The 22,440-nt window shown below is 44.6% G+C and overlaps 2 protein-coding genes and 1 long non-coding RNA gene across 3 annotated transcripts; 2 read left to right on the top strand and 1 right to left on the bottom strand.

Moving 5' to 3' along the window:
* Positions 1 to 7,202: 7,202 nt before the first annotated feature.
* On the bottom strand, positions 7,203 to 18,080 carry LOC129784394 (uncharacterized). The gene is made up of 4 exons (XR_008747067.1): positions 17,991 to 18,080; positions 16,163 to 16,208; positions 13,594 to 13,690; positions 7,203 to 9,764 (listed from the first exon to the last, which is right to left on the bottom strand). It is a non-coding gene; the product is annotated as an uncharacterized LOC129784394 (long non-coding RNA).
* Positions 9,761 to 12,453, top strand: LOC101924759 (olfactory receptor 51G2-like). Its single transcript, XM_005230479.4, has one exon. The coding sequence runs from the start codon at positions 11,233 to 11,235 to the stop codon at positions 12,205 to 12,207; it is 975 nt and encodes a 324-aa protein (XP_005230536.1). The 5' UTR covers positions 9,761 to 11,232; the 3' UTR covers positions 12,208 to 12,453.
* LOC101915944 (olfactory receptor 51E2-like) lies at positions 13,689 to 22,074 on the top strand. Its single transcript, XM_027776894.2, has 2 exons — positions 13,689 to 14,433; positions 17,908 to 22,074. Exon 2 carries the CDS (start codon positions 17,956 to 17,958, stop codon positions 18,910 to 18,912), a length of 957 nt encoding a protein of 318 aa, XP_027632695.1. The 5' UTR covers positions 13,689 to 14,433; positions 17,908 to 17,955; the 3' UTR covers positions 18,913 to 22,074.
* Positions 22,075 to 22,440: the final 366 nt, after the last annotated feature.

Genomic DNA, 22,440 nt, shown 5'->3' with positions numbered 1-22,440 from the left:
AGTGCCTGCACACCCTACAACTTCTTGCTCAATGAGGTTAGCCTGGTTCTGTGTCCCTGTTGTAGTGCTCTTCAGTGAATTGATCAGGCTATCAACCTCAGAGAAATACCTCATTCTTCCTAAACACTGATAATGGAGAAAGCAGGAGCAGTGACTATCCAGAGCCATTTGCATTGTCCTCTCAGGCTCCGGCTTTTGTTAAATACTCTTTTAAAAACCTGACGGAAGAGAAGATGGCCTGTCTCGGCATAAAGATCAACAACCTGTGGGACTAGAGTACCGTACACTGTGGCTGGCCCTGCAGTCTCACCTTCTGACCCTTGTGATGATGCTGGACACCTGTCTTCCCTGACTTCCCCCTTCTCTGTCTCCTGCAGGGACTTGTCCTTGCGCACAGGCTGGCAAAACACCTCTGTGTGCCCAGGGTTGCCAGCCAGAACACCAGGCAGCTGTGTAGGAGATCTGTAAAGCAGTCTGTCCAAAAAGCAGGGTTTTGGACATAAAATTGCCTCCCAAGGGGATGTTATTCTCAAAGGAACTGGAAGATTCATGAGGGCAAATTCTAATGGAAAGTTTCCCTGCAATCCTTTGAATTGCATCTCTGGTTACGCTGGTATTTCTCCTTTAGCTGTTTGCTTTGCTGTCACCCCAACTTTTTAAGAAACGATTTCAGATATACAACCAGTCTGTGAAACAAACTAACAATTGTATGTGCATGAGCAACAGCAAGATTCTGACTTCACTCAGCGTCTTGTGTCAATTATCAAATCCCCTTGATTCTTCCTCTGGTCTCTTTTGAAAGCAGAGTCATCTGACATTTTCTCAATTGTCAGGTTGAATTTTGACGAGTTCAATGATATCACAGTGATTTATTTTGAAGAAATCATTGCAGAATAACAATGTAACTTAGTTACTCATTTCCTCGCTGCTGTTACTGAGATCGTCCATTGTGAGATCTTACAATCATCACATTTATAGCAGACTGATAAAGATGAATGGACACATTTGGCCTTATCAGAATGAAACTCCTACAACCTACAGAATACCAAATATTTTGATGAGATCAAAACTCAAAGTCTTTTCAACCTTTTCAAAATGATATTCTGGAACCTCGGTCTCTTTAAACCTTGCAAGCTGGGGTGAAGACAGGTGTGAAATTCCTGTGGCACGGGTGTACTGCAGTCCAGCCACCTTGATCCAGATGGAGCCAGGCAACCTGGAAACCCTTTGGATTAATTAATTGACATCATTCTTTTTCCTTCTAAGAAGGAAATCCCCCTGCAGAGAAGATCATGGCTGTTCCTGCCACCAGCAAGCACCTGGACCCCTTTGACCCCGGTTTAGGTACTTCAGGATACACCTATAAGTGAAGTGTGCTTTCCACACACACTTTTTTATTTTTTTTGGCAAAACAGTGGTCTCTCTACAGGTAATGCTGTGCCCTCTACTTCCGCCAGCTGTTCCTGGTGCAGCTGTGCTGCAGATGGTGATCATGAGGAGGTAGAAACCATGCTTGTAAGGAAATCCCTAAGGAACGATGCTTGTCCAAGAGTTGTGGCACACACTGCTGAGTCTGGGGATCAGGCACTGCTCTCATTGAGATCACACACCAGGAACATGTTTCACAGCATTACCTCAAAATTTCTTCCCCATCAAGGTAAATTTATTGCATCCCAGCTGTTATTTACAGCCTTCAGACAATGTTATCTTGCTAGTGGAGGTCTGGGACATGCTGTGCATGATGCTGCTTTGAGTTTGTATTTTAGCAAAATATATGCAGGTTGCGTGGACCTACGTTCACCTCTCAGTTGCTTCTGAATCACCTCTATCTACCAGCTTCACTTAATATGGGAAAATGAAATACGGAGCTTTGCAATGTTTGCAGATTTCTCTGGGATTGTTTGATTTTCCACCCTGCACACTAAAAGCAGAGACTTTGCTGCCTTTGTGACAGGACTCCCTGTCCTTTCTGCATTTTCTAAATCCCACCGTTGTATTATTTGTGTGATGTACCAAGTCAGGCATTAAATATGTCAATGTTTGCATGTGAAAGAGCTCATTTGCTTCTACAGGATGGGGTGCTGGTGATCAAGTATCTCCTGTCTGTCACTCAGGGCAGCACAGGAAATTGGTTGACACCGCTTCACTTTACCTAGGGTTTTTGTAGTGATTTCAATTAAAGACACTATCTTTCTGCTGAAACAGCCTGGGCAGCTTGGCCTCTGATCAAGCTGCAGTTGTACAAGACAAAAAGTGCTCCGTACAGGTTTAACAGAGGACCACGCTGGAGTGTCATTGTCTGCCTCTATAATTTCTCCCAATCTCTGTGTTGAGGTGACCCTGCTGTTCATAAGCTGGTGAAGTTAAAATGGACCAGCTTCAGGAGGGATAATAGAGCTGGAATGTGTGGTGTTCTTTCAGAAGACTGATTTCTATTAGCAACCACGCAATGAGGGTTTTCTATTGAAAAAATGTATGAGCATCAAGGTGATAAACACTAAATACCAAAACACAGCAGTATGACAGAACCTGGGAGAGTTTTGGAGGGTGCTGCACGGTGCTTTCCTGGCAGGGCGCTCAGTACAGTAGCAGAGCCAGTCAGGGTTTCTGCCATTTTGGAAGTTTCCCAGAAACCCTGCACACAAATATATGGAGTCACATCTGGGCTTCACCACCTCTTGATCCTGTCTTTCATAGTTCAGACTACAAAAAGTCTTGCAGCCAGCTTATTTACCTCATAGAGTGCAGGACATTCACCCTTGACACCAGGCACAGCAGCAAGGTCATGGGCAGAAGGGAGGGACCTCTTGTCCCCTTTCAAAGCTATTTAAGCTTTCAGAGTTGAAGTGATGACATTCACACGGGTGTCCGCAGCAAACTCTGTTTCCAGGTACAGACACTGACATTTTTCCTTGCACATGTACATCTGCCTCTGACTTGAGTCCTGCCATATCTAAGTCCTTCATGCACTTACTGCAACTCCAAACTGGACCCTGACCAAAATCTCCCTTCTTCATCCTTCCCCAGGACTTCGGACATGGTTTAGTGGTGGACTAGGTAGTCTTAGGTTAACAGTTGGACTTGGACTTGATCTTAAGGGTCTTTTCCAATGATATATCTAAATGATTCTATGATACTACGCTTCTATGACTTCCTACCACAATCAAAGTTTGGCCCCATGGCATGCTTTTCCAGCATCTGCCCCACACCTTTCAGGCCAGGATTGTACTCCCAAACCCATCAGTTCCACCATCTTCAACCAGAACCCTCAAGACACACAGCAGGGACCAGCAATAGCTGCTGGCTGCGAGGAGCTGCTGGATCTTTGGTGTTTAACCCATCACACCTCCCCTGGGTTGTTAGCTGGTACTACAAGCTCATCCCTGGACCTCAGCAGGAGAGGGATTCCCCCTAATGCTAGGCCCCAAGGGAGATCCCAAAGCAGGAGAGATCCTTGGCTCCAGGGTTACATGGTCCTTTGAGCAATCTGTCATTGAAGCAGCTGGTCCATGTCCAGGTCCTGACAAGCTCTTTTCCTCAGCGCTATATTCGAGCCTTAGTAGGTGGTTGACTTGGAAAAACGCTTAATCACTGCTGGTGATGTCAGAGCTGTTAGTGGCAATGTGGTCAGCTGCTGCTTTGATAGCAAGTGGGAAGGAGAAGCCTGCCAAGGAGAAGACAGCCCATCTGGACTGCAACCTCTCCTTCCAGGCAACTGGGGTGGTTTTGTCCAGCTCAACACGTCTGCTGCAGCCAAAGAAAACTGCATATGATCAAACAACCTTTGCATTTTTGAAACTTTTTGAAGCGCAGAAGGGTAGGGGACATGCCTGCCTTCCTCCCCTGCCTTGGATCTACAAAGTCTGGAGCAACCCAGAGGGACACTGCTGGGCTGGTGGGAGGTGAAACCTCCACAGCAGCAGCCTTTGAGTCTCACCTTTCAGTTCAGACCTGTGCATGGACACCAGTGAAATCCCTCACCAGGAGAAAAGAAGGAAGTCAAAACTGGTGCCAATGTGGTGATTTCAAGTAGTAACTGTGCTCCTGTTCTCCTGGATCTTCCTAAACCCTTTCCCATTATTTATTTGTGTATCTCCAATGAGCATTACCTTCCTAAATGTTATAAGCATGCTTGTTTTGAAGAGGGTCTTGTAAAGGCTTTTACATGGGAGGACCAACACCCCCCACGCCCACCCCCAGTCTTTCCCTTCCCTCCTCACTGTCCCTTCTCACCCTCCTATCAGTACTCCAACACTGAACTCTGGCCTATACAGTAAATATGATTAGGACTTGATCAGGCTCAAATTATAAACATTTCCAGCAAATAGACTGATGCGTGCCAAGTGGTGATCATGTTCGCCCTTAGCTGTGGTTCTGGGAAAGCAGGAGTTTTTTTCCAAGATGGGAAAATAGATACAGAGATCCTCACACCACTTCTTACATACATGCAATACCTACGCTTCTAGGAAAGGGGGTTAAGCAGAAAACCAGCAAGAATGACTTTGTGGGAGCACAGTATGGAAACCACTGCAGGAAGCTTGGTGCATGTGGGCGAGTCTTGAGACACAGATCAGAGGGAATCACAAGATTTTTGAGCATATCTGGTACAAGATGAAATTATTTTACACTATCCAATAGGCATGGGGGTGATTCAAGCAAGACCAGTGTTGGGCATTTTATAGTGGCTGCTGGGAGCATGAGCCCTTTTTCTCATCCAGCTGCTGGTCTGCTGGATAACCATGAGCAGATGTTTTCATCTCGAAGCCATTCCCTTGTCCCAGCAGATCCTATGCAACCCATTTCTCCATGCCAAGTATAGAGCCAGGCTGCTCAGCACACTGGTCTGGAGAGGACCCTCAAGCTCGACTTTCATGCTAGAAATAGGTTATCATTTCAGCATATGTAAGATCAGTAACAAGGGGAAATTTTCACTCTGTGAGTTCCTAGGGGTGATGCTGCAGTTTGCAAAGGCAATCATTGCTTCCACCTGCACCAGACACAGGTTTGCTCAACACAGTTTGTCTCAGCATCTCATTGCAGGAGGCTGAATGAGCAATGCTGGAAACTGTCCAACATGTGGAGTAAAATGGTGACAGAGAGTCCCAGGGGGAAGAAAGTAAATGTGCATGAAAGATGAGCATGTGCATGAGAGATGAGCATGCGCATGCAGCTGGGCTGAGTAAAGCAGGGAAACAGATACTGCATCATTTCCACAGATCACAGAATCATCGTAGAATGGTTTGGGCTGGAAGAACTGGATCTTAAAGATCAAAGATGCATGAATCAAAAAAGATTCAAGATTATTCCTTTTCTGGAGAGCTGTGGAAAAACAGGTCTGGAAGGGGCCTGGAGAGGATATCTTGCTTGTGCCTTTGCCCTGAGACGGGTTCAGATCAGCTGAAACCATTACTGAGAGGCATTCAGGAAAACCATCTGTGGTGGCAGCTCCGTGACTATGCCAGTCTGCTCCCCTGCTTCACTGTCCACCCCTGTCCTAGCGTCAGGTCCACTTCTTGCCAGTTCAGCCCATGACACTTCGTCTTAGCTTTGCAGTCTGGTTATTCCCATCTCCGCAGCATCTCTTTGCTTTGCTGCAGGACACTTCCCCTGCTGCTTCCAAGGTCATCTCCTGCGTTCACTCTGCACTGTAGCATCTCAGCCACCCTAAACCCATCACACCACCTTTGAGTTTTGTGCTTATCATGGCCAACTGGGATACAACTTTCACTTTCCAATGTAAAGACATTGTTCTCTGGCTAAAGCTTGTTTGCTCTGAAAACTGTAAGACCTATGCTACTAAATCAAGCTAAAGGTACCTCCATCCTGCCTTGAAAAGTGGCTATTAATGGCCATTTAAAAAGGTCATTTACAGTTTATCCTTCCCTTGGCACACATCCCAGCACCTAGCAATCAATTTAGAGGCTTCCTGAACAGGAGGCAGCACCTCGACCATCATGTTTAATAGAAATCAGTTAATCTCTCACGTATGCGTTTGTCTAATACAGTTTTTCACTTGTATATACTTAGGGCTGACAACATCCAGTGGTGATGAGTCTCATAATTTCATTATAAGCTCTTTAAAAAAAGTATTTTTGAATTTGTTTTAAATCTTTTGCCTGATATTTTCAGGCTGTGTTCTCCCTCTCCTAGTTCACATAGTCTGAGAAAAGAGGAATAATCATTCCATACGTATCCTCTCCTCCCCATTCATTGTCTTATAGGCTTTTCCTGTACTGCTTTGCTGTCTCTTCTCAAGCCTGATGAGTCCTTTTCTGATAATCTCCACTTCTACAGGAGCTTCCCTGAAATGGTCCTCTTTTTTTCACATCTCACACATCTAGAGATAACAAACCTCTGCCAGGACCATTTGGATGACTGTCACAAAGGCTCAATGTATTCAGCTGTAAGCCTGGCCATGAGGTTTAACAACCAGACAGGAACAGGCAGCTGTCTTACTTAAAATTAATGCTTGTAAATTAATTATTCTTTGGCACTGAGGCCACCCAGCACCAGGCGTTCCAGGATCATGCCAGCAAACCCTTTAGCCTCTAAAATGAGGCAGGGAAATCATGCAGACCCCTGAGCCCCTGTCTGGGAATTGTTGAAGCACCAGTTGGCTCTGGTCAGCAGCATTGCAGGGACCATGATAACGATTTGCTGGTGTCTATCATGGGCAATGCCCCAGCACAGTCTGGTTTATGACCATAGACTTAGGTCCAGTGGCTGTATTTACTATAGACACTTCACAGGAGAATGGGCAAACCCATTAGCTCTCCTGTGTCTTGCTTTGACAGCCACAAAAACAGGAGGGGTTAATAGCAATTTCCACCTCACAGCTGAGGTGGCAAAGCTAAACTTATTAACACAAAACATCTAGATACAACAGGCTTCTGGACCATCTGGGAGGATATCCGCTAATGTGTCTGCATTTGGCTTTGTAATATTTAGTTTGTTTTCATTGTGCAAAATATTATGCTTTTAATTAAACATTTCATGTCTCACTGGTCACAGGCGGATAGCTAGAACTTCACCTCTGTTACTCCCTCAGAGAGATGCTGCAAACACTCTTCTTGCAAAATTTATTGTTATTTGCATTACAGATCCATTCTTACTATAAAAATTACATGTATTGCCAGCACTGCAGCATTGCCAGCCATAAATCACAGTGAGCTATAAACATGTCACCCAATAAACTATCAGGAGAAAATCATGCCTGCTGGGAGAACATCATAAATGGAAAAGATCATTTACTTCACACACTATTTTCACTGGTACGCCTCACACTGTTTACGCAGGGGAGCCTGGGCTCCGCACCGCTCCTGGTTGATTGGACAGGGTCAGTCCTCGGGGCACATTATAAGCGCTGCCCTTCTGGTGCTGAGACACGGATGCAGGTTCTTCCTCTGCATCACAGCAGGGTTGTGCTGCCTGCGCAGGTCATAAAGCCCCTGGGTCCCCACCGCCACACTCGGTAAGTACCCTGGGCAATTAGCAGCCTTTCCATCATTGCACTACTCTTTTACTAGTGCTCTGGCTGTGGTTTATGGGGCTAGACATCAATAAAGGTGGGGAGGTGCATCTCCAAAATGCCACTTGGGAGGTCCACACCACTCCAAAGGACCCACTGGGTGGAATGTACTGGTGGAAGTGGGCAGGTGTAATTTCAGGCAGTGCTGGCATCACAGTACTGCTGGGGAAGATCTAGCCATTACAGTGCTGCTTGCCATTGTGCTGTGGGCTTTGTGCAAGAATTAGTCTGCTCTTCCACTGTCTGGTGGCCTGGCTCAGCTGGTGGGAATGGCACATTCCTGTTCTTGTCTGTAAAGTCAACAGAAATTTGGCTCTGTGGGTGCTGTGTCCTGAGTCCTCCCTTCGCTGAGCAGCTGAGCCCTCACTTGGGTGCTTGAGTGGGCAGTGATCCAGTTGTGAAAATACCAAAGTCTCTTCTTGGGGAAAAAACCAAATTTCTTAGGCTCATACTTCCCCAGCCCGCTCTTCCAAACCCCTGCTCTTGCGTATGCTGAGAAGAACTCTTAAAGCACCAGTACTTTGCTTAAGTTACTGGTGAAAATCAGTCAGAGACAGACAAGAAATCACAAGGTGGCTTTTGAGGGTTGGAGAAGGAGAGACAGCACTGTGTCCTCCATGAGGCATCTGCATTCATGCCTGACCCCTTTCCTCAGGCAGTCTGGAGTAGCTCCTGGGGAGCAGAAATGCCTTGGGCACTGAATAGTCAGACAGCTTTCTCTCTGTGGTAGAATGCCTTTCTAGGCTAGCATCAAATACTCCCCAGGTGCTGCCATTAATTTTTAAATTTGTATCCTCCACCAGCTGGAGGTTTGTTTCCTCATCAGGGCTTGGCTGCAGCATGAGAGGTGTAATTACTGTCCCATGATATTCAACTAGGAGGTGTAACCTATATGTGTGCTACATGTTATATATACACATATAAACATACATAAACATAAATAAGGATGCATAGTTGTTCATATATTTCATATATATATTTATATATATTACTTATAGACACACACATAAAATATGGAGAGGAAAAAATGGCTTGGAGTGGGATCTGTATCTTTAAAGTGTAGGGGCACATCACAAATCCGAGTAGCTCAGAGAGGAGCAGAGCTAGTAAAGCCCATTTCTAAATAACTTCATATTGCATGGTAGAAGTTGCCAGTGTCTAACAAAATCAGGATTGCATGAAGGTTTTCTTGTAGGAACATCTTCTCGCCAGTCCTTTCTTTCCCTCCGTGCTCTAACAGTCTCCCTTCTTTATCCACCTCCATATTCCTGGAAACCTCTTGAATCTTAATATCCTTGAGAGTTCTGGATATCTGCCAGATGCTGCTTTAAGTGAGACAGTTAGACAAACAGGCATGCATGCACTCAGGTTTTTAGGTTTTTTTAACCCAGCCTCCAGACGAGACTGAATTGCAGGAGTCTGCAGATTAATTCTCACTGCTCAGATGCTGTTGGATTGGTAGAAAGGAACAGCTTTTACCTTTGGGGAGCTCTAAGGCACCTTGTAGGACCAGAGGTGCCTCTGGACAGTTTCCTTTTGCCAACGTTGACCACTGCCAATGTGTTAGGGAAAGCGTTGGCTGCCCATCCACGTCTGTGCCATCCCATGCGCCGGTGAAGAAAGGCTGTGACTTGTCCCTTCAGCAACTGACACAGTGGGGCTATGTGCTTGTCAAGATGATTCCTGATACTAATGTGTAACTTTGCAATGAAGATAAAGTGGTCCTGCTTGGAGGAAATTAAATGACTTTGTGTCTTCCTCAGTTCTCATCAGTTAGGTGTTGCTTTGGCCCTGGAGCAGGAAGATGTTTATCCTTGTTAAGCTTTGGGATTTATTGCCACATTAGACTTTCAAGCAGGCTGAGAGTCTAATGGAGTAAAATCATATTAGGAACGTAATAAATACTTCATGGAAGTTATGTGTGTTTATTCAAAAATGAAGTGTATTATAGTAAGCCCTCTTGCTCATAATTCATGTACTCTTTGACCTGCTTGTTTTGTATCTTATGGAAGGTGCATTAGGACGGAACCCACAAGTATTTCCTTTAATTAGCTCTTCTTTTGCAGATTGACTGTTTTCCCCCATCCACCCAGCCAGTTATTCTGCCACAGAAGCCACAGAGAGGGCTCGAGGACCCTGTCAGCCTCTCCAGCATCTCTGTTAGGGTGCATTGTCATGTGCAGTGTAGGAACCTGGATTGTGCTGAGATGGCTGAATCCTCCAAGGGGACTGAAACCTGTAATAAGATCACAGGCACATAGGTTCATTGAACAGTTCAGGTTGGGGAGACTTCAGAAGATCTGGCATGAGAGCTGGAACTAGATGATCTTTAATGTCCCTTCCAGCCCAAACCAAGATATGATTCTGTGATCTGTAGTCCAAGGTCCTGCTCAAAGCTGTGAGGTCAGACAAAACTGCTCATGGATTTATCCATTGGGATCTTGAAAACTTCTAAAGATGGAGATGTACAACGCCTCTGGGTAACCTGCTCTGATGCTTGACAGTCCTCATGGGGAAACATTTCTTGTCGTGTCCAGTCTAAACCTCCCTTGTTTCAACTTACACCTCTTGTCTTTCATCCTTCTGTCATTCACTGATGTGAAAAGCCTGCCGCGACCTTCTTGATAGCCTCCTTGTAGGCAGAGGAAGGCTGCTGCTGAGTCCTTGCAAAGCCTTCTCCAGGCTGAATAAGCCTCTTTCCTTGATCTCTTTTCCTGGTGTATTGCTCCAACCCCCATCCATCTCAGTGGCCTTCTGCTGGCCTCTTTCCTTGGTCTCTTACCCTAGGACATTGCTCCAACTCCCATACATCCCAGTGTCTTTCTGCTGAACTCACTAGAGTAGACATCTGCTAGATTTCTGTAAAGGCCTCAGTTGCCTCATACTCTTGATCCCTGTGTAAAAACCCCACCATATCCTCCGTGCCCCTCCCCTCTGATTCAGACCCAGAGACTTCCTGTGGATGCCTTAGTGCTTCTGAACCTGCAGCTTCTTGTGCCTTGGCTTGCATTTGCCTGTTATTAATGAAAGTCACAGGCACCACACAAGTGCAGTTTTGCTCATTTATTCCCCAGCGCCTGATAGTAAGGTAGATTATAAAAAGAGCAACAACTTGGATGTGAATTCCCCTAAAAATCTACCTTACACTGGTGGCCATCTTCTGAGTTGAGAGTAGCAGTGTTTAGGTGCCCGATTCTCTGTTATATTTTGCATTTCCAATGTTGATTTCTTAACTAAGAAGTCAGAGTTAAACTTTCACCATTTTTGTGTCCTTTGATCTCCAGTTATCATGAAAAAGAAGCCACGTGCTTAGCAGCTTAGTCTTGGTTGGGATGACTGTAGAAAAAGCATTTGCTCACTCCATAGAGCATCTCAACCTGTGGAATTTGGGGACAATTGTAAAACAGTAGCACTCACCAGGAATGTTTTCACTTTCATTTCAAGAACATTTTTTCTTTTAAAGAAAAACTGTCCCTTCTTTTCTTTCATTTTATAGTTTAATGGATAAACAAGGGTCTAGTTTTATGTGCCACTATGGTAATTAGTGTCCTAAACAGCATGGGGGCATCTTCATAGACTGGTGGGATGGTAGAGGGTTGTGGCAGTTGTCATTACCCACTTCTACATTCAGTGGAGAGTCCAACTATTTGGAGTTTCTGTTGTTCATTTCTTTTAGGTATAGGTCATGTGAGAGCTGAGCTGGGATGGAGCATGACTCACATACCACGTGGGAATTAAATGGCTCCTTCTATCAGCCTTCAGCTTTCCTCATGATGGGCATCCCAGGCCTGGAAGCCCTTCACCACTGGATCTCCATCCCTTTCTGTGCACTGTACCTTATTGCTCTCCTGGGAAACTGCATGATCCTCTTCATCATAAAGAAGACCCAAAGTCTTCATGAACCAATGTACTACTTCCTTTCCATGCTGTCAGTCACTGACCTGGGTTTGGTTCTATGTACGCTGCCTACTACTCTGGGCATTTTTTGGTTTAATATGCGAAGGATTGGTTTTGATGCTTGCCTCACTCAAATGTATTTCATCCACATACTGTCCTTCATTGAATCCTCTGTGCTCCTGGCAATGGCATTTGACCGATTCATTGCCATCTCCCATCCACTGAGACATCCATCCATACTGACAAAGACGACTGTCATAAAAATAGGTTTGGCAATTATAATGAGGGGTATGGTCTCCCTCCTTCCCATACCCTTCTTGCTCAAGAGACTAACCTTTTGTGGGAAGACTGAGCTTTCTCATTCTTTTTGCTTCCATCCTGATATCATGAACCTAGCATGTGCAGATATCAAAGTCAATGTCTTCTATGGTATGATTATTCTCTTATCAACGGTGGGGATGGACTTCATCTTCATTGTGCTGTCCTACATCCTGATCATTAAAACTGTTATCAGCCTTGCAACCAAGGAGGAGTGTCTCAAGGCTTTGAATACATGTGTCTCCCACATCTGTGCTGTTCTAGTGTTCTTCATCCCAATGATCGGACTGTCCATGATCCACCGCTTTGGAAAGAACATTCCTCCTCTGGTCAACAGTTTGGTGGCCTACACCTACCTTATAATTCCCCCTGCTCTCAACCCCATTATCTACAGCATAAAATGCAGCCACATCCGTGAGGCTTTGCTCAGGGTACTGTGGAGGAAGAGTGAATCTAAGTGGTAGCTTCCTTTGCTATTTCTGTTAGAAAGTACTGGTGAGACTGGCTTCTTGGTGCTCCATCCACGTGGGTAACTGCCAGAGGAAAGATCTGTAGATCCACTCGGACTCTGTCCCTATACCCAGAGCTGTGATATTCCATGTTTTGTCCTAGTATGATGCTTTCGTCCCTTGCAGCAGCCTGCAAACACTCCAAGCATTAATGCCAGTGATATATACAGATGGAAACCCCAATTAGAAGAAAACAGTTAAAGAAAAATGAGCTGCGAGATTTTCTCTTCTCAAATCATGCAATGGGGTGGATCAAGAAACCTCTGCAATGCACGTAATACAAACTCCAGTAGCCAGATAATACTGTGTAAGCTTCACTCATACTCCCTTGCATGGGGCCATCGTTCCCCTATGGCATATTACTGCATAGCTAACCCAGATAGCAAGTTCAACAGGACAGGGCTTGGGCCAAGGGTTTAGAGCGACTCCGAATATCCCAGCCATTAGCTGTTCAACTGGAAACATTCCACAAAATGGAGCTCAGCTCCAGAGGCTGAACACAGATAATTTTCTGAAGATTAGGTCCTGTTAAGTGGGCCTGCAGTGCTCTTATTCCTTCTAAAAAAAACCCTCAACCTTCATCTTTGTTTGTGTTTCTAAAGTGCCATCCACATCTACAGTAGTGGAAACAGTACTGCTTTTGCATCTCTTTTTGATGCCTTTGAGTCTTACCATTTCATCAAGTCTAATGTTCCAGCCATTGTTTTGCATTGAATGTAATGTATGTGCAAAAAATCTTCAATAAAAGACACCTATAAGTCAACAGACTTGATGAGGCCATTTTTTTCTGTCTATATGATGCAGAGATATTATCTTAGAGTCGCTTAAAATCTTCAGGATTTGCTGTGGATGAGCACAGGATTATATGAATTAGGGATGCATGGGGATGGTGCTTCAGCATCTGGTGTGGCTAGCTTTCTTGCTGAAAAAAAGTTTCAAAAGTATAATAGAAATAGCTAAACTTCCTGACACTAAGGACCACATTCTACAGTCTTCCACCTGAGATCTGCCATGTACTGAATGTACCATTCAGAGGGACAGGAGGAGATCTCCAGGGGTAGTCCACAGATGAAAGGTGACAATGTGTCCCAACATATTACTGCTCTGCTGTAGGATGGGTCTCAGCCAGACACATAGAAAGGTTTAATTACCCTCCTTACTTTCATCCTCCCACAGATAGAATAAAGTTGCCCCAAATCTTTCATGCTTCCAAATTATGGAGCTATAATTTTGTTGCTCCAAAGACATACTTTGGCCAGTCTTGACCATGGTGGAGAATAAGAAATTGTGTCCACCTTGGAAGGGTGAAGCAGCAGAAGGTATGAGGACAGGATTACTTACCAGAACTGGCCTGTTTCTGCCTGCTGCTAAGCACTTCACACTTCAGACTAACCCAGGATTAGTGTCTTTTTCTATTCTGCTGTACACATAACAGTACCTGGAATAGAGAGAAAAGAATGAGGGAACATCTCCAAAAAGAAATGTAAAGGGAGAAGGGAAGATTCCTGAGGGGAGGATTCCCAGGCCACTGTTTGTTTTGTGCTGTGCCAGTTATTTTGCTGAGGATCCCAGTGAGCTCTTGCACAAGTTAAGATACTGTTCAGCAGACCACCCCAGAACATCTGCTTGAGCATTGGCACAGCGGGTCTTGGGGTGGAGGTTCTGTTTGCATTGAGATAGCACCCAATGGGACCACTCTTTGCTCAAAATATCTAAGGTTAACCTGGTGCTTGTAGCCAGTTATTATCAGAGGAAAGATTAACGTAAGGGAACAAACACAACTTTCAGTGGAAAAGCCTAGAAAAGAGCTTTGCTGGAGCGGTGCTTATCTTGCAGGATCCTTACACAACACTGCTCCCATTCTGAAAACTTCCAGACTTTCTCTGTGGATAGCTGTGCTTCCTGCCTACAGCCATTCTCTGAGACAGAAAAAGCCCAAGGAGGCTCTGCCACAGCAAGCAAACATTCAGAGGAGACAGCAAGGGAGGAAATGTGTGGGAGATTTGTTAGCACATTTATTAACACAGCTGGAGACCATGGTGGAGTAAGGCTTGCAGTGGCATTTAGTGCATCCCCATCATCCAGTTCAGCAGAGCTTCATCTGACACCACATCTTCTTCCCAACCTGTGTAGCTGGAAGGTACCAAGCAGACGCTCAAGATACGGAAACTTCTGTATAAGGTACTGTGTTTTAGGAACATATGTTCAAAAACCTTTGTGGCTGCCTTGGGGAATGGGAAACTTAGCTGTGTTTTAAAATCTGTGTAAGAGAAGAGCTAAATGAACCACTTAAAGCTGCTAATTCCTATTTTGTGATGCCCTGAGCTCTCTGCTTTGTACATGGGATCACTTATGGTACCTGCCAATAGCTTTCTTTTGTATGAGGCACAAGGAAGAGCAGTGTGAGGCGTATCAGAAGCATCTCTTGGAGAGGAGAGGAGAAGGAGGAGAGAAGGATGGGAAGGGGAGGGGAAGGAATGGGAGATGCAGAGAGGGAGAGACAAAGTGGGAAGAGGAAGGGGAAGGGAAAGGGAGAGAAGAAGGAGAAGGGTAAGGAGAAGGAGGAGAAGGGAAAGGAGAAGGAGAAGGAGATGCAGGAGGAGAAGGAGAAGGAGAAGGAGGAGAAGGAGAAAGGAGAAGATAAGGAAAAGGAGAAGGAGAAGGGAAAGGAGAAGGAGAAGAGAAGGAGAAGGAGAAGGAGAAGGAGAAGGAGAAGGAGAAGGAGAAGGAGAAGGAGAAGGAGAAGGAGAAGGAGAAGGAGAAGGAGAAGGAGAAGGAGAAGGAGAAGGAGAAGGAGAAGGAGAAGGAGAAGGAGAAGGAGAAGGAGAAGGAAGGAAGGGAATTCCTGCCATCTCCATTGGTTCCCACTGCCAGCTCTTCCCATCTCAACCCCTCTTCAAGCCTGCACTGTGCATCTCCTTCCTCTGCCCTAGGAAACTCTCCTGTTACCCACATTCACATGGAGCCGTGCTGCAGTCCCTGCTGTGCTCTGTGGCTTTGTCCACATTATAGTTAAAAGAGGGATAAGGACAATTCTCTGTCCTGGAGATACCTGGTGCTTCTTGACCCCGTCTATCTTTTCTTCCTTTCCTAACCAGGATGGCTTTACTCCACAGCCCAGTAGACATTATTCCCAGGCTGGTACTACCCCCTGATTCACGCCCAGGCACTGCCTGCGGCAGGGCTAGCTGGGAGCAGCCAGGAATGTCCCCGGAGGTGAGGAATGAGTAAATGGCATGGATGATGCTGTGATGAGTCTGCAGCCATGTTTTGTTCACTTTAGTACAGGCACAGCTTGTAGAACTCCAGATATAGCAAGTGCCTGCCCAGAGCAACTGATTTAGCCAGGACCTGGGCATATTTATGAAATAGTAGCCAAATTACAAGCAGGTCCACAAATGTTCTGCTTCAAATGATAACAAACAGCTAGGAAAAAACCCCAAAACCACATGTGATCAAACCTTTGCTTAAGATTAATTTTAATTTTGATTCAAAAATGCTTAAGTGATTTAATTTTTATTATGATTTTAATTTAATTAAGTGATGTCTTGTGGGTGGTTTTTTCTTTTCCCTTTTCCCTTGCAGTAATGTTTTGGCTTGATGTATACTGTTTTTTAACCATGAGATGATATGGAAAAGTGGCTACATATTCAAAAAGGCTCAGAGCACTTTGAGGGGGTATATATATTCCCCTGTCACTGCCATATCATAGGAGGGAGTACTGGAGATATGGATTCAAGTGATGAGACTGTCCCATTGCCTGCTCCATTCTGGAAAATTGGTCTAAAATCAGTTTTGACCCCATGGGACAAACCTGGTCAATGTTTACGAGCATTTGGTGAGATCAGCTGCTGTGGCTGCTGTTAGTGGTCCTTTGGCTTTGATGGTTTTACTATCTGAATGTGCTTACCTCTTGTTAAATGCAATTACTGGGGCTTGCTGGTGGAAGGATCCCCCTAGGAAAACAAATCTGCATTTACTGGTGTTTTTAAAGACACAGACTCACTTTTCACCTCCACAGAAAGCAAGATTATTACAGTACCTGGTCTGCATACCACTAGCAATCCAAAACTTTTAGTCACTTCTGAAAATGTTGGTTCATTTATTGATGCTATAGAATGAAAGGTAAACTGAAACATCCAGGGATTGTTGACTTTGTGTGCCTGTCTCTCACAGCTGTATTCTTGCAAAATAAATGGTATGGCAGAAATTTTACAATGAGACTCATAGTGTAGTTACACCTCAGTGGTTGGCAGGTAAGTTGGCTCCAATACTTGTTGGCAATTACTGAAACACATTGTTCATTGAGGTTGCATCTTAATGTGTTTTGCTGAAAATTCCATCACTAGAATAGCTATTAGGCAACTGACAACAACAGCCCACTTACGTTATTTGTAAATTGTGTATAAAAAGCTAGAATATGAATCTTATTTGTTAGAGATTCAAGGGGGAAGAATCCCACATCAGGGAAATAAATCATGATTGTTATTTTAGGATAAGGGCTTCACCACAGATGTGCAGTAAAAACACAAAACACATTTTCACAACTGAATGTTACTTTTAAAATAGCTGTATTAATAGCCTGTGGAGCTAGCTTGACATTAAAACGTTTTGTATCCTCATTTTACATGGGTAGAGCATGAAAGAAATATCAGAAAACTGCAGATAGCAGTTATGCACTTGACCTTATGCTGTCCATACAGGCCAGGGGAGAGGGTGAGTTTATTCCAGCATAGGTACAGCCAGCTGCTAGCTTGCTGCCTGATTCATTGGGGTGGATGGATAAAGTCCCATACCACCATGGAGGTAGAGCTAACCCCCTCTTCTTTATGGTCAGAGGTGGGGACTGCGAGTCAGGCAGGGTCTGCACCTCTGTCCTAAGCCAGGCTGGGCTGTGCAGCACTGGGACTTCTGATACTGCCCTTGCACCAGCCTTTGACGCTCCAGCCCAACACTTTCTAATTCCCAATATTTTTAAAAATCTGATCAATGGGAATACAAAGGCACTTAAAGCAAAGGCATATCTTCCTGTCCATTCTCATTAGGTCACAGCACCCCTGGAAAGTTTACAGATACAGAATAAGGAGAATAATCAGACTATTTTTTTCTCTACAGATATTCTTATAGTTCCATATGTGTTTTCAGGCAGAAAGTATGAAAATCCAATCCCTGTGTGCAAACAAATAAATATGCATGTCTCACTGTGCATGTCTGAAGTGCTTGGGAGTGGTGGACCGTGGGAGGCAGCACAGCCAGTTTCACAGAGTACATTTCTGACAGGGCAGCACAGCACACATGGGAAAACTCAAGCATAGCTGATAGTTAACAGTAAGCAGTAACTTTTTTTTTTTTTAATTTGCCCTTTAAAAATAAAAGAAAACATGTTCAGTTGTTTGGTTTATAATTTAAAATGTTGATTTTACAGTGTTCTGTATTTAAGAAAATTCAAGCAATTCCTGTTCAAATTCAAATGCCACTATTTTGTGGCTGCATATGTTATTCTATAGAGCCATAATGGGCTAAAGAAATAGGAGAGGAGCTCTCTGTATCAGTATGACAACTATAAGATCCCCTTGCATTTCACAAGCACAATCCCATGGGATTCACAGTCATGGGAAAGGATTTATAAAGCTGCTGTTTCTCTTTTCCTTGCAGCAGGGGATGTGCCATGGCATAGCATGACTGCTTTTCACCCCACACGCCATGCCCTTCCCCAACAGCTCGGACCTCAGCCCAACCTCGTTCATCTTGGCCAGCATCCCAGGGCTGGAGACTGCACATTTCTGGATGGCGATCTTTCTGTGCTCCATGTACATCTTGGCAGTCACAGGCAACTGTGTGGTGCTGTTCATCGTGAAGACAGAGCCCAGCCTACACGCTCCCATGTACTTCTTTCTCTGCATGCTGGCTGCCATCGACCTGGCCTTGTCCACTTCCACAGTACCACGTGTCCTCTCCTTCTACTGGTTCAACACCAAGGAGATCAGCTTTGGTGCTTGCCTTGTCCAGATGTTCTTCATCCATACCCTCTCAGCCATCGAGTCCACTGTCCTCCTGGCCATGGCGGTGGACCGCTACGTGGCCATCTGCCACCCACTGAGGCATGCTGCCATCCTCACAAATGCTGCAACAGCAAAAATAGGGCTGGTAGCCATGGCCAGGGGAGTTCTCTTCTTCCTACCTTTGCCTTTGCTCCTCCTGCCCCTTCCATTCTGCAGCTCCCGGGTGCTGTCACACTCCTTCTGCCTGCACCAGGATGTGATGAACCTGGCCTGTGCCAACACCACCCCCAGCATGGTTTATGGCCTCACTGCCATCCTGCTGGTCATGGGGCTGGATGCCATCCTCATCTGCCTCTCCTATATCCTGATCCTCAAGGCTGTCTTGCAGCTGGCATTGTGGAAGGAGAGGATCAAGGTGTTCAGCACCTGCATTGCCCATATCTGCGTGGTCCTGGCCTTCTACGTGCCCCTCATTGGGCTGTCCGTGGTGCACAGGTTTGGGAAGGATCTGGCTCCACTGGTCCATATCACCATGGGGAACATTTACATCCTGGTGCCTGCTGTGCTTAACCCCATCATCTACGGGGTGAGGACCAAAGAGATACAGAGGAGGATCCTCAATTTAATTCATATATACAACAACAGAATTTCCCAGTGACTTGTTCTTGGTCACTGTCTCCTGTATCCTCATACCAGCTCACCTTGTTTTACACTCAGAGACTTTGGTGCAGGACTGTCCTTTGTTTTTATGGCACCTAGGACATGGTAGGAGACTGTGGTGCCTACCACAAGGCAAGAAATAAACAGCAATTGCAAACTCTTTCCAGGACTGTTAACCCTCACCAAACGTGGAGAGAATCTACTGCAATGATCTAAATCCAACCCTGATCCATCAGGTAAAGCAATGGGAAGGAAAAGTGGCTCAGCAAACTGATAAAGATGTCTTGACATTGCACTTCTTTGTTCCCATCTCACCTCTAACAATGGCAGAGCTGAGTGAACGCTACAGTGTTTTTTGAATGATTCAGTTAATTCATGGTTTCTACTTGTGGCACGTTTGTTTTCCAAAAACAATTTAGCAAAATTTTTGCCAGAAGCTTTGTTAAATATAATATCACTCTTTTAAGTATGTAAGTCCAGGACACAACATTATAGATAGATAAATGCACTTCAGAAGTCCTCCACCTCTGTGATCTTGTCCTGTCCTATTGGGTCGTCAGTCAGGACAGCTCAGCCACTTTGTAGCAGATGCTCTGGAAAAATTTCAGAGCCAGACTTATTGGTAGCAATTGTAAAAATAATTGCAGTTACTAATTATAGCAAATAAAATGACAATGTCTCAAGAGAAGAAATAAGCAAGTTATAAATGTTAGCGATACTTCCAAGCTGAAGGAAGTGGTAATTCCAGGTCAAAGGTGTTTTGTACCTTTGAGTTCACACATGCTTGGAATTCCTAAGAAGTTACAAATTAAGTTCAAAATTTTTGGCTTGCAAGCTTTTTTAATGCTTCCTAGGTATTGCCCATGAAACAGAGTACCTGACAACCTTTCCTCTCTTTATTCTCACAACTCTTCTACCAGTGGGACACTACCATAAAAGTCTTAATACAATGAAAGCCAAGAAGCTGTAGCGCCAGTGAAGGTCTGAAAGAAAACTGCATTTGCTGTTACACCATCACAGAATCACAGAGTGGTTGAGGTTAGAGGCACCTCTGAAGGTCATCTTGTCCAAGCCCCCAACTCAAGCAGGGCCAGCTAGAGCCAGCTGTTTGGGACTGTGTCCAGGCAGCTTTTGAATATCTCTAAGGATCTCTAAGGATGGAGGCACCACTTCATATTTTGGAATAAGATTAAAGAACCTGGGAAAGGATGTTTTACAAAGGATTTGCAATAAGATTTTGCAAAGAAGCATACAGATTTGAAGAGTATTCACTTCTAAGTTTTTTTTCCCCAAATGTTCTTTGTCTTTTTAAATATGAATCTGTTGCTTTATAAATAGAAAAAAAGAAGCAATCTCTTCTTTTTCATCTTGGTTTTTAAACTCTTACTTTGTTCTTGGTTATCATGAATTGTGGTCTTCATCCTTGAAGCGGCTGCCATGCACAAGGACGCGTTTGCTGTTCCCACTGCAATAACCCACTGGGATTCCTCCAGTGAGAGGTGCCAGTGGGGTGTGATCTCTAATTTGAACACACTATCTTTCATTGTGCAAGGAAGTAGTGCACAAAACCTTGCACAGCAGGACCCTTCAGAGATGACTAGTGACCTCAGGACATCTCTAATCCAACCTCCTGCTCAAAGCAGGGGCAGCTCTGCAGTCAGCAAGGTTGCTCAGGGCTTTTTTCAGTTTGGTGTTGAAAGCTTCCAAGGATGGATGTTGCATAACCTCTTTGGGACTCTATTACAGTTCTTGATTGTCCTTACTGTGAAAAACCTTATCTTCATATCCAGTTTCAATTTTTCTAGTTTCAATTTACGCTTGTTTTCTGTCATTCTCCTTCTTGCCATGCCACATTGCGCAGAGCTTGGCTCCATCTTGTTGATAAGGGCAGGAGAATGCTGGTCTCCTGCCGTTGGGTCTTCCCCAAACCTTTTCTTTTCCAGGCTGAACAAGCCCATTTTCCTAAGCCTCTCCTCACAGAGCATTGCTCCAACCCCAGCCACTCTGGGAGCCACCAGCTGTACTTACTCCACTTTGTTGATGCCTTTTTTTCACTGCAGCCCAAAACCAGATACGGTACCTTGATCTGGTTTACCAAGCATGGAGTAGACTGTTGGATAATCCTTTTGGAGCATGGCAGATCACTCTGGAAAGATCAACCCAGAGCCCCAAACAAAAAACATCAGGAAGAACTGCTAGAGAAGGAGGAAAGAGAAAAACAAAAAATACAGAACATGTAAATCTGCACTGATTCACACCATGCAAGTGGAAGTTTGCTTGATGGTCTAAGATATGTAGGGAGAAGTTTCATTTAGTGTTAGGCCAGTTTGCATGGGGTTTTCTCCAGCTGGGTCCTAAAAATCTTCCAATGATTAGGCAGCACAACCTCTCTGGGCAACCCTCCTTTGATTGGCATGTGCTCCTGTTGCCCCTGTACATGCTCATGTAATATAAGCAAGTTTAGTTGTGAAAAAGAAAGAAATTACTTGAGAAAAACAGGGAAATATGTGGAAAGCAGGCAATGAATAATGAGTTCCCTCAGGGAGGACAGAAAACATGTCTGAGTGCTACACTCAAGGGTTCTTGCCTCTTGTCCACTACTTCTAGGTGTGCTAAAACAGGTGTCTCACCTAAGACACAAGCTGTCTTGCATCAGGGCTTTCAAATGATGGCCATATGGTGCAGTTTGCTCCAATCACCAACTAACACTGAGAGTGAAATAGGTGTCTTTTTCATTGTCTGTGCCTGTATTGCTTCAGTCTTCATGAAACACATCTTGTTACAACCCTGTCTGCTAAATTAAAGAACATTTTATTTCAAACTAAATACTTTCATTTAAGTGAGTTACAAGTAGTTGCCATCTGGGACTTCCAGGCAATTTTGCCCTGTCATTTTTGTCATATCGTGTTTTAGTAGAGCTTAGAAGGGTAAAAAAATTTCATAAAAGTGAAAACAATCTGTACCTGCCTAAAGTGATTTGGGAAGTGCGAATGAATTCTTTCAGAGGCACACTGTGGATCTAAACCCTTTTCAGATGGCTGTGGCATTGAGAAATGTCTCCCACTCATTCTCCATATGTTGCTTATATTTTTTCATTTCATGCTGAGAGAAAAATGAATAAAAATGAATGAACCATCCTGAAAACGCTGTATTATATTTCCTAGCCATCTTTCTTCAGGATAGACAGTTACTAAAGCCTCAGAACAGAGAGGCATGATGAATTTCTCCTGGGTGCAGATTACAACTGTGTGGGATTCTTCCTCTCTTGCTTTACAAACTTTAGTCATAGAGCTTTGCTTTGCTGGAGAAGAGAGGGAACATGCCCTCTTCCTCAACATGTGTTTTTGCCAACAATGACAATGGCTTTCCAGCTGAAATGTCCATTGCTGAGGCACTGGGGTCAACTCTGCCCTGCAGCAGAAGGAAAACTCCAACCAGGGCATGGGGCATCTGAATCCAGGTCTCCTCCATGAGCAGGGCCAAGAGCCAGAGGTGGGGATGGACTGACTTAGCTGCATCCCAGCTG

This window comes from Falco peregrinus, chromosome 4, assembly GCF_023634155.1.
Source record: "Falco peregrinus isolate bFalPer1 chromosome 4, bFalPer1.pri, whole genome shotgun sequence".
Classification (NCBI taxonomy): Eukaryota; Metazoa; Chordata; class Aves; order Falconiformes; family Falconidae; genus Falco; species Falco peregrinus.
This window is presented reverse-complemented; position numbering and strand designations above follow the sequence as displayed.